The sequence below is a fragment of the Gossypium arboreum genome, chromosome 10, assembly GCF_025698485.1.
Source record: "Gossypium arboreum isolate Shixiya-1 chromosome 10, ASM2569848v2, whole genome shotgun sequence".
Lineage (NCBI taxonomy): Eukaryota > Viridiplantae > Streptophyta > Magnoliopsida > Malvales > Malvaceae > Gossypium > Gossypium arboreum.
Window position 1 is genome coordinate 1,276,761 of NC_069079.1, and position 12,040 is coordinate 1,288,800.

At 30.6% G+C, this 12,040-nt stretch overlaps 2 protein-coding genes across 2 annotated transcripts; both read left to right on the forward strand.

The window, feature by feature from the left end:
* Positions 1-6,731: 6,731 nt before the first annotated feature.
* On the forward strand, positions 6,732-7,577 carry LOC128279247 (cysteine-rich repeat secretory protein 38-like). The gene has a single exon (XM_053019802.1). It carries the CDS (start codon positions 6,807-6,809, stop codon positions 7,575-7,577), a length of 771 nt encoding a protein of 256 aa, XP_052875762.1. The 5' UTR covers positions 6,732-6,806.
* A 42-nt stretch (positions 7,578-7,619) lies between these two features.
* On the forward strand, positions 7,620-10,266 carry LOC108451352 (cysteine-rich receptor-like protein kinase 10). Its single transcript, XM_053019801.1, has 6 exons — positions 7,620-7,755; positions 7,830-8,020; positions 8,105-8,315; positions 9,248-9,485; positions 9,568-9,718; positions 9,788-10,266. Exons 1-6 carry the CDS (start codon positions 7,620-7,622, stop codon positions 10,085-10,087), a joined length of 1,227 nt encoding a protein of 408 aa, XP_052875761.1. The 3' UTR covers positions 10,088-10,266.
* The last annotated feature ends 1,774 nt before the right edge of the window (positions 10,267-12,040 follow it).

Below are 12,040 nucleotides of genomic sequence, written 5' to 3' on the forward strand. Positions count from 1 at the left end.
GGTCTCCAAAGCCTAAAACATATTTCGAGACCAAACCAAAATTAAATCGAAACCATAGGGAATTTTTCGCAAAATCCCAAAGTTTTTTTTTTATTTTTTTCTGCTCAATATAACCCTTTATAAATATCTAACCTTCCCTGAAAATTTTAAAACCGAGACCAATCCAACCAACCAATTCATTTCAATCAATTTGATACCCAATTATACTACTATTATAATTATACTATTTAACATATTCATCATTCTTTACTTTAATGTATATTTCTTAAACAAGTCTTAGTATTTATATAATCATCAAACCTTATACATGCCATATAAATCAAAAAGAAATTTACAAAAGCTACCGGAGATAATCTGGATAGTGTGATCCTCTGTGTTGATCCGATCCTCCGTATACTTCCACGTCAATCTACAAGAGACATTGATTACACTCATGTAAGCTTATAGAAGCTTAGTAAGTTCATAGACATAAAACATAAATCTTACCAAATATTTATACACTTATACAATATACACAATTATTAAGTTCACCTGTCAACCACAGCTATTGGTGAGTTTCCTTGTATAAACTTACTACTACTTATCCATTTCCTTTAATTCTTTTGGGCCCATTTGTCACATATCATTCTTTAACCAAATTAGGGAATGGTTACGGAAAATTGAGTACTTCACTTTTACTTTGCCATAGTATAACTATGGTCTTGCGTATGATCACTTATCACCTTTTGAAGTCATAGTCCTGCCACGGTTTTACACTGATCACATTTATAACTTGTCACTGATCAGATAAGTGTAGCTAAAACTACTACTTATCACTTATCACTTGTCGCTTGTCACTTATCACTGATCAGATAAGTGTAGCTGAGGCTACCACTTATCACTTGTCACTGATCAGAAGTACTCAAATCCGACATTCCGCTCAATTTAATCATTTATTCGATTTTCATGTTGTTATTTTATTCTCTATTTATCAATAAATATATTTCATCATGCATATTACATTATATAATTCATAAAATTAACATATAATCATTAAACTTCAACCATATGAACTTACCTGGGTCGATTTGCAAAATTTGTGAAAGTTCAGGGACTAACCAGCTACTTTTTCTTTTCCTCGACTTGCTTTGGGTTCTCGATCTATCATTGTAAAACCATTCACTTATCAGTATTGACTTAATCTTCAACCCGCTTATAAGTAATATTATCTATAATTTTATTATTTACTTATGTATATTCCAATACTGTCCATCAGTGCCATAGTCATTAAATTATTTTTATCTTTAGCTACAGAACTCCAAATTAAGATCTTCTAATTTTTCTTGAAACTAGACTCATATATCTTCTTATCATAAAATTTTTAGAATTTTTGGTTTAGCCAATAAGTACAGTTTATTCTTTAAAGTCACCCCTGTTCTGCTGTCTGACAATTCTGATCCTTCTTCACTAAAAATTAATTATATCTTCGTACAGAATTCAGATGATGTTTATGTTTGTTTCTATTGAAAATAGACTCATTAAACATTTTAAAAATATAAATTTAAGCCCATAATTATTTTTCTCCAATTTTTTATGATTTTCCAAAGTCAGAACAGGGGAACCCAAAATCATTCTGACACTGTCTCGTAAAATCTATTATATCTCATGATCTACAATTCCGTTGCTTACACTGTTTCTTCTATGAGAAACTAAACTCAATAATCTTTAATTTCATATTTTTTTTCATTTTCTAATTCAATTTATACAATTTATGGTGATTTTTAAAAGTTAGACTACTGCTGCTGTCCAAAACTGTTTTAGTGCAAATGTTGATTTCGTTTTTTTCCCCAAATTTCACAGTTCATACAATTCAGTCCTTGCTCAATTAATCCCTCAATGAAGCTAATTTTTCCCAATTAATGATTTACCTAGACATTATAAGTTATTTCAAAATTATTTAAATTCATAATTTTCACATAAAACCCTAACTTCAAACTCTTTCACCATTAGGTCCCAAACATTCACTTTCTATTCAATTCTTTCAATAAAATTAGCATATAAACAATTTAAAACTCTAATTCCATGCTAAATCATCATATACTTCCAACACATATTCATAAAAACTTCCAATTTCTTTCATAGAATCAAAAACTAATGAATTCAACAAGTGGACCTAGTTGTAAAAGTCATAAAAACACAAAAATTTCAAGAAATAATCAAGAATTGAACTTACTTGCAGTAAAAATATGAAAAACCAGCTTAAGAAAACCCTTCTATGGTGTTTTTTCTGATGAGAATGCAGAAAAATAATGAGAATTCTAGATAATTCCACTTTAGTCCTAGTTGATTAAGTAAATTTTGCAATATTCCAATTTTTTCCTTAATTCATCAATTTTCCTGCTGATTTCATGCACCTTGCCGTCCAGCCCAAATAGACCTTGGGTCTATTTGCCTTTTAAACTCTCTTTCTTTTATCATTTAAGCTATTTAATCATTTCCCATAATTTTACATTTGTTACAATTTAATCCTTTTTATTCAATTAACTATTGAAACTTTAAAATTTCTTAACGAAACTTTAATACTAACTTATTAACACTCCATAAATATTTATAAAAATATTTATGGCTCGTTTTAAAATTTTTAAACTCTCGATATCTCATTTCCGATTCTAATTTTTAAAATTTTTATTTCTAGTACACTATTCACTATTTCAAAATTTTTCCTAACTTCACACTTAACTTATATTCACTGAATTATTAATATTTTCTACTCATTTGTCAGATTTAGTGATCTCGAATCACTGTTCCGACACCGCTGAAAATTTAGGCTATTACATAAATATAATTTCATATGATGAAATGAAACAATATCATTATGTTTATTAGACCATAAATCCAAATGCAAATTCGAAAATGGCATGAGCTTGAAACAACTTGAATAAAATGACTTGGGTCAAGGAGCTAAAATGACCTAAATATAAAGTGATCGGCACCCGAAATGATTTGAATTCTGTAATGACCCAACTTGAAAAGCTCAAAATTTTGAACTTGAAGTGATCTAAATCAAGGGCCAAGCTAGGAACTTTTTAAGAGGTCTGGAACTGAATTATAAAACTTAAGAGATCCAAATATAATTTTACCATGTATTAATTTATAATGTCATTTTTTGAAGAGACTAAATAGATTTTTTTTTTTATATTTAGAAATGTTAACGTGCAATTTTATCATTTTTAAATACATAGAACTAAAATATTTCATTTTTAATAACTTGAACTCGAATTAACTCAGTTAAACTACAACTTGGTCCACTCAATTGATAGATATACGTTATAGGCACAACTCCAATTTTAAGTGGAACTTTTAAGCAATGGTCCAAATATGAGATAAAGGGCCCAATAATTATTTGTATTACAGAAGGTCCAATTTCAATCTCTAATTATTCTTATTTTTTAATCGGAATAATTATTCTTATACATTAACCGGATTATACAAATACTCGTTTCTCGAAATCCTGGGCAGAATCGTGCCCAAGAAAACCTGCATTCCTGTAAAAAATAAAAAAAATAGAATTTAAGAATTGATTTTGGAAGCGAAAATAAAATAAAAACATAATTTAAAGTTTACTGAAATTATGATTACGAAAACAATAAAAATAATAAATAGAGTTTTAAGTGAAAAGAAATTCTTATGGGAAAGTTCCAGCCTCCTGTTGTCTCATTCCGCCTTGGGCTCAATCCTTGGCTTTTGGATGATCCTTCTTGACTCAGGTAAGCCAGTTATAGTGGAAGAGGACGCCTACGACCACCAGCTCCAAAGATTAGACTTACGATTTTTAGGGAACCTGACTCTAGCCAGTAATCTATGCTAGATCAACGTTTCTCAATGGCGAATCCCACGCCATTTTGTTTCTTTGGCTCGCCAACCTCTGACGTAGTAAGTTAACGAATCGACTATGCAATCCTTCCAAAACATGCAAAGCGGCCGCCTTTGCATATGCTGAAAAGCTTACTTCTTAAGAGCCATGGATAGAAGCGTCATCCCGTAGTGCGGAGAAACGATGAATACTTGGCGAGAAGGCTAAGTACAGATTCTAGGCCTCAAGAACCCTTTTTGGGGAAATATTGACAACTTTTGGCTAGAAGGGTTTTAGTGGCTTATGATAATGGTGGGAAAGTAAATAAAATTATGGAAAAAGAAATTTTATTGAAAGAAAAAAAAATATGGAAAGAACAAAAGACTTTTGGGGAAGAGTGTTTACAGAAAAGATGCTCCCAAATAGAGTCACTTCACCCCCTATTTATAGTGCTAGGGAGATAGTCTAATTGAACTTAAATTCTAAAAAGATAAATACATTTAATTAAAGATAAACAAATATAATTAAAATAAAATCCTAAATTTGAATAATCCTAATAATTATCTTAATATTAATTATCCTAATAAAATAAAATAAAATAGAGTCTTCCAAAATAAAATCTCTTCTATTTGCTTTTAAGTCCTTGTGCCTTCCATGTTCGCACTTTTGGCACCATATTTGTCCCACGTTGCATATTGGCCCATTTAATCTCCAAATTGACACTTTTTCCCTTGAATTTATTTTTCGCCTCCAATTTAGTCCCTAAAAGATAAAAAGACATAAATAGCTTAAATTAGTAGGCTCAAGCTCAAAATAAACACATAATTAATATATAAAAACACGTTATTTTAGAGTATTATCATAATTACTATGTTAAAAATCATTAAAACTTTAAAAGACTATTTTTATTTTCATTTGAAATTTTTAATTTATTATTCTTAGGGATAAACAATTTATATAGGATCAATATTTGACTTTATATCAATCCACCCAATTTTCTCAATTTCATAAAATAAGAGTTGAATTTTAATTCCAACAAATGAAATTAATTGATTATCAAAATTTCATTTTCAAAGTAGTTTCTAAGGGATGTCTCATCCAATTAACACATATTTGATGAATATAAATTTATGAGATAATTTTAATTCAATTGCTTAATATGAAAATAATGCATACATACATACATACATATAAACCTTTAGTTTTGATCATAACCAACAACTAAGTGCTCATGTAGAATTAGAAGCATTGACTATAAATATATAATTTATTCATTCAATACATTGAAAAGGTCAAATAAAATAAAATCAAGTCTTGTATTTTATATAGTATTACTATCATAGATAAAATATTAATATCTTAAAAAATTAATTGAGTCTTAGTTTGATTGGCATAGACATTGTTGTTAATATTGGAGGAAGTAAGTTCGAGTACGCTGAAGTGCATTATTATCTTATTCATGGGTAGAGAAGAACTTTAGATAATTTTATATATTATATCAAAAAGAGTAATATTTTAATCTAACTATTTAGAGAGATTAAATCGTAAATTTAAGTGACCTTAAAAATTTGGTTGCCTTAGCAAATAATGACAAAAACAATATTAGTCAAAAGTTGACCATACTTAAAAAATTAGTCTTGAGAAAACAATGACAATTACACAATTAGTACACATATTTTATTCCTCATAACCTAGAGCTAACCTAAGCTAGTCTTTTTCCGGTTGCCTTTCTTGACTATTAATTCTCTGATATTAGAATTTTGATTTCGCTATAATCACATTTATTTAAGAAAAATCAAATTTTATTTTTTTGGGTTATTTTTTTCCGTAAATTTAACTCGAATTTAACTCAACTAGAAATTTAAATTTATCAATTTCAATGTTTATAAAATTTATATAAAATACCCATAGGTGCAGTACTAACTATGAGCTTTCCTCACTTGTAAACAAAAACAAGTGCCCCTGGAATTTCTAAATTAGAAATTCAACCATCCATTTTAGTCGTCATTTTCCCTTGATTGTATCATTGCAACTGTATTTTAATCAGTATTTGATAGAAATGTTATTAAGAAAATTCCATCGGATAAGTTTGAGACGTCCTATTAGGGTCAATCGTTATGAATCACGTTTAACTAAAAAAATAGGCGAAATTTTGATTTTGGTCCTTGTCTTATGCTGAAATTTGATATTTAATTTTTATATTTTAATTTCAAACAATTTAGTCTCTTTATTTTAATTTAAATAATGTTATTAGTTAATTTCAATGGTTAAATTGTTAATGTTGATTTCTTTTAACTATCCTTTGTATTGACATGGATTTTTTTTTAAAAGAATATTGACATGAATTTTTTATTAAAAAAAGATGTTTTTAAGAAAAGTTAAGTTATGATTTTAATTGAAAAAGCTAACAATGGTGGTCATCTGAATTAGCCAATAACATTAAAGGTAGGTTTGATTCGGTTCGGTTAAGTTTTTTAAATTTCATGAACCATCTATTATAATTTGGTTTAATTTTCAATTTCTTCATACTAGTTTTAGGTTTTTGAACTTATTTTGAAAATGAAAAAATGAGCTGTATGTTTTTTTGAACATTATTTGATAAAATTTTAAAAAATAAATTATAAATATTTTATAAAAAGTAAATTTTATATAGAATATATTTAAAATATATTTATAAATATTTTGATATTATAAAATAGAAGAATTTAAAATACAAAGAACATATCCCAAGTTTGAGTATAGTAAAGGTACTAAAACCATACTTCGACTAAATAATAATAATTACAGGGGTGACTTAATCCGTGAATTTCCAGCTTCACTACGGTAGCGTAAATTTCACCGTGACGTTCATTAGCTTGACCATATTAAAAATTTGAATATAGTAATCAAAGTCGACTTCCATATTTACAGTTATTAAGACAAAAAATTAATCCAATGAAAACATATTCCAATTTTCTTCTCTTTTTTTTTTAAAATGTACAATTCTGCATTTTCAGCTATGCTTTTGTTGATCATGTTCATTTTCTCCATTAAAGTTTCTTCAAATCCTCTTTATACTTTTTGTTCAGACAATACAGGCAATTACACAAGTAACAGCACATTTGAGAACAACCTTAAATGGGTACTGGACTCCTTACCATCCAATACTTCGGGTACAGGTTTCTATAGTACCTTGATCGGAGAAGGCGTCGATCGCGTCTACGCACGAGCGCTTTGTCGGGGAGACGTGAACGCTACGTTATGTCGAAATTGCGTTAAAAACGCTAGCCGAGACGTCCTTGACGGTTGCAAGACCTTAGAAGCAATCGTATGGTATGATGATTGTCAAGTTCAGTACTCATTTCAAAACAGTTCGTTGATGGTATATACCGGAAAATACCCAGATTCGAACAACAAAGAGAAAAACATATCGAATCCCGGTCGGTTTGATGATGTATTGACGTTTTTAATGAACAATGTATCGAACGATGCAGCGTATGATTCCGAGTTGATGTTCAAAACTGGAGAAGTGAAGGTTAATAAAAAGGAAACATTATATGGGTTAGTTCAATGTACAAGGGACATTGTTGGTGATACATGTCGTAGCTGTTTAGCTTCAGCACTTAAAGATCTTAATGGCTGTTGCCGGTCTCGGACAGGGGGAAGTGTTCTTAGTAGGAACTGTAACGTGAGGTTCCAAATTTATAAATTTTATAATGTCATGAATTCTCCATTAATATACGCTGAATCCAAAACAGGTATATGAACATCATTTAATTTGTTCATTCCTTGAAACATTTTATCTTACATGTTTGGTCTCCAAACAGGGTCTAAATGGAGCTTTGGGATGATTATCGCGGTCGTATGTGCCGCCGTACTGGTTGTTGCGCTTGTCGCTGTTTCCGGTTTCGTATACACCCGATGGAAGAAACGGAAACAAAAGGGTAAAATCACAAAAGAAATTTAAAACCGTCTTTGATATTGTATTAAGTGATCAACTTATGAAATGTATTTGCAGATGAGGAAAGAAGCCAGACAATATTGCTATATGAATTGGCAAGTCCCAAAGAAGTGATCATAACACAAGAAGGCGAATTGGTGACTGCTCAAGAATTTCCTTTCTTTGATTTAGCTACAATAAGGGTAGCTACGGATGATTTTTCGGATTCAAACAAGCTCGGACAAGGCGGATTCGGCACGGTTTATAAGGTACTTGAGTGTTGTTATGGTCTAATTTTTTGTCATTTTGGTTCATGGTGTCTGAAATTGTGAATTGAATTCAATGATTTTAAGGGTGTGTTACCAATTGGGAAGGAAGTGGCAATTAAAAGGTTATCAAGAAAATCATGGCAAGGCTTGGAAGAATTGAAGAATGAAGTTATTTTGATTGCAAAGCTTCAACATAGAAACCTTGTAAGGCTATTGGGATGTGGAATTGAAGGTGATGAAAAGTTGCTTATATATGAGCTTATGCCTAACAAAAGCCTTGATTTCTTCATCTTTGGTAGGTACCCTATTTTTTGTTCTTTCTCTTTAGGGTAGAAGCTTAGAAATTATTTATATGTTTTTGGGTTAATTCCACTAAAAGTCCCAAAACTATAGTGCAGACTCTAGATTACTTCCTAAATTTCAAAATGTTTTGATTGAATTATCAAAGTATTAGATTAATCAGGTACTTTTATCAATCCACTTGTGAAATTAGGCATTCAATGCTAGTTTGAATAAGAAATATAGCATATTCGAAACATGTAGATTAGGGGTGAAGGTTGAAAGAAAAATTAGGGGGTTGGAATTTAATTAAAAATTTTTGGAAGGTCAAAAGGTAATTTTATCATTATACTAATTTATAATTTTATAATTTTTCAAGGACCTTAGAAGCAATTTGACTTTGGTGTAGATCAAATTGTAAAGGGTTAATATACTATTTGGTAACTAAATTTAACTTCATTGTTCAATTTGGTACTTAAGTTTTTTTGGTCCTAATTTGGTGCCTTAATTTGGCTTGAATATTCCATTTGGTATTTGAATTTTTTTCCAATTTAATACTTAAGTGTTTTTGTCCGAATTAAGCACTTAAGTTTGGTTTCAATGCTCAATTTGACACTTTAATTTTTAAATTTGATACTCAAGTACCAAATTAGGACAAAAAAAAGACCGTACTAATAAAATTGAGGAGGATTATTTCTTTTTTGAACATGCCAAAACCAAATTATTAATAAGTACAGACATGTTTTCAAATTGATCTATGTGTTTTAAATATGCTACATGTCATATTCAAGTTAGGTGGACAAAAAGACTTGATTGATACTTTAATGACTCAATTACAATGTTCTAAAGTTAGAGACCAATTTAGACTCTGGGCGATAATTGGGGACATTGGGTGAAATTAACCCTTTTATTTTGTTTATTAATTGATCTTTAATTTTTCAATTTCAGATCCTGAGAAACGCTCACAAATTGATTGGAAAACATGGTTCGACATCATTACTGGAATTTCCAGAGGACTTCTTTATCTTCACGAGGATTCTCGGCTTAAAATCATTCACAGAGATCTAAAACCCAGCAATGTGTTGTTGGATCAAGACATGGTCGCCAAAATATCAGATTTTGGGATGGCAAGGATCTTTTGTGAAAACCAGAACGCAGCCAACACTAAAAGAGTTGTGGGAACATAGTGAGTAGCTAAATATGCTTTGCTTTGTAATTTTAATTTTGATATTTAATTACTAAAAGTAGAAAACATTCTGGTGAAACAGTGGATATATGGCTCCGGAATATGCAATGGAAGGATTATTCTCGGTGAAATCCGATGTTTTTAGCTTCGGCGTGATAGTGCTAGAGATTCTTTCCGGAAAAAAAAACAGCGGTTTCTACCAAACCAAACATGCTCAAACACTACTTGCATATGTAAGTATAGCTGTAACATTATGTTCATTGATGTCTAGAATTTTGATTAAATGCATTGGGGTTTTGCAGGCTTGGGGGCTATGGAAAGAAGGGAAAGAATTGGAATTAATGGACCCTTGTTTACTGGAATCATGCTCGATACCCGAAATAAGGAGGTGCATACATGTCGGGCTTTTATGCGTGCAGGAAGATCCGACAGATAGACCAACCATGTCCGATGTAGTAGTTGTCTTAGGAAGTGACACGATTACGCTTCGCGAACCCAAAAGACCTGCATTTTCGGTCGGAAGAATGATTACGAACTATCAGTCTTCAATAATAGATCCGTCGATAAACCAGATGACAATGTCTAATATCTCGGCCCGCTGAAAAAATTGGCTCCGAGTAAGAATAGAATTTAACCTAACTACTGTAGGATTGGATGTCCGAAATTTCAATTTCCCATTTGTTCAAATGATATAACAGGAATGTTGATGTGGTTGTTTTTGTGAATAGGCATGATTAAATCAATGTAATTATAGATATAGTCCTGTTTAGTCTATTCTTAACTCTATATTTGGTTTCAGATGTTTAATTTGATCCATTGAATCTAATTAATGTAAGGAAATTACTCAAATTCTTCACTAGAAATTTGTTTTTGCATCAGATTCAAAGAAACTTAGACAATTAAATTGAAGCAAAGGTATTAACATTACTAATGGAATTGCTAGGGGAATTCTATATGTACTTGAAGATCTAACATGATGTATAGCACTAGCGTAGCCACGCGGGTTATCAAGGGCCAAAGACAGTCGTCTAAACATCTTAAACTTTTGGTATAAATATCTAAGTATGATGGTTACTCCACCAATATACATTAATCTTATAATATGTCAGTTATATCTGATTTTATCCAAGATCATCAATAAAGTATTTAATGTTTCAAAATATATAAGATCCACATATTATAAGCCATTACATGGTAAATTCAGTTCATACTCAATCATTTGTTTAACATTAGATATCATTACTATGTTTCAATTTCATGAAAAATATATACGATAATCTCACATATCACATACAAATCAAATTCCATGTCTACATTTTATTTACATATGAGTTCATACTTTCAATTTCTATTACTTCATTTATATCATAACTATTTGTGAAAATAAAATAAAATAAAATAAACACAAGGATTTTTACGTGGAAACCCTTTCGGGAAAAAACCACAGGTAGAGGAGGAGAAAATATCACTATGTCGAATTCGAATAATTACAAGAGGAATAAACTATGTCTATTTATAGGCTTATAAAGTCATATTCTAGTAAGACTGAAACACCTTATTCTAATCAATATAAAAATAGATGGAGTTTAATAAGGTCTAAAAGACCTTATTCTAAAATAAAATAAAAAAAGTATAGTTCTATATTAATTTTACTTTTAATTTATTTTACCATTGTATTTTATTTAAATAAGGATTCGGGTCATTTAATTCTAACAATCTCTACCTTAACACAAATTCTCAATGAACAAGTTCTTCATCGCGAACTCTCAACGAACAAGTTCTCCACCTCTTCCATAAAACCCCTTAAGGGTTTAACTTCAACAATGGACACCAACCAAGTCTACGCAATGCTCAAACTTGGTTATAGGAAGTGACTTAGTCATCATATCTGCAGGATTTTCATGAGTACTAATTTTGCTCACATCAATATCACCACGAGCTATAATATCACGAAAAAAATGATATCGAACATCAATGTATTTTGTTCTCTCATGAAACATTTAATCTTTTGTAAGGAATATTGTACTCTGATTGTCACAAAATACATTACTGATTTGAAGGTTTTCATTGAGTTCACTAAAGAGTCCCTTCAACCAAATAGCTTCTTTACAAGCCTCAGTAATTGCCATGTACTCAGCTTCAGTGGTAGACAAAGCGACTGTAGTTTGCAAAGTGACTTTCCAACTGATTGCACAACCTCCGATTGTAAAGATATAACCTGTGAGAGATCTTCTTCTATCAAGGTCTCCAGCAAAATCAGTATTAACATACCCAATGACTCCATCTCTAGTTTTTCCAAACTGTAAGCAAACATCAGTAGTACCTCGTAAGTTTCTTAAAATCCACTGAACTGCTTTCCAGTATTCTTTACCAGGATTCGCCATGTATCTGCTAACTGTACTGACTGCATATGATAAATCTGGACGTGAACAAACCATAGCATAAATGAGAGATCCCAGTGCATTAGAGTATGGAACATGTGACATGTACTCAATCTCATCATCTGATTGTGGAGACAAAGCCGATGAAAGTCTGAAATGGGCTGCTAAAGGAGT

What these genes read in the sequence shown, in the direction of transcription:
- LOC128279247 (XM_053019802.1), top strand. Translation starts at nt 6,807, where the DNA reads ATGTACAATTCTGCATTTTCAGCTATGCTTTTGTTGATCATGTTCATT.
- LOC108451352 (XM_053019801.1), top strand. Translation starts at nt 7,620, where the DNA reads ATGTTTGGTCTCCAAACAGGGTCTAAATGGAGCTTTGGGATGATTATC. An exon ending in CCTTGATTTCTTCATCTTTG is followed by an intron (nt 8,316 to 9,247) that starts GTAGGTACCCTA and finishes TTTCAATTTCAG; the next exon opens with ATCCTGAGAAACGCTCACAA. An exon ending in AAAAGAGTTGTGGGAACATA is followed by an intron (nt 9,486 to 9,567) that starts GTGAGTAGCTAA and finishes CTGGTGAAACAG; the next exon opens with TGGATATATGGCTCCGGAAT.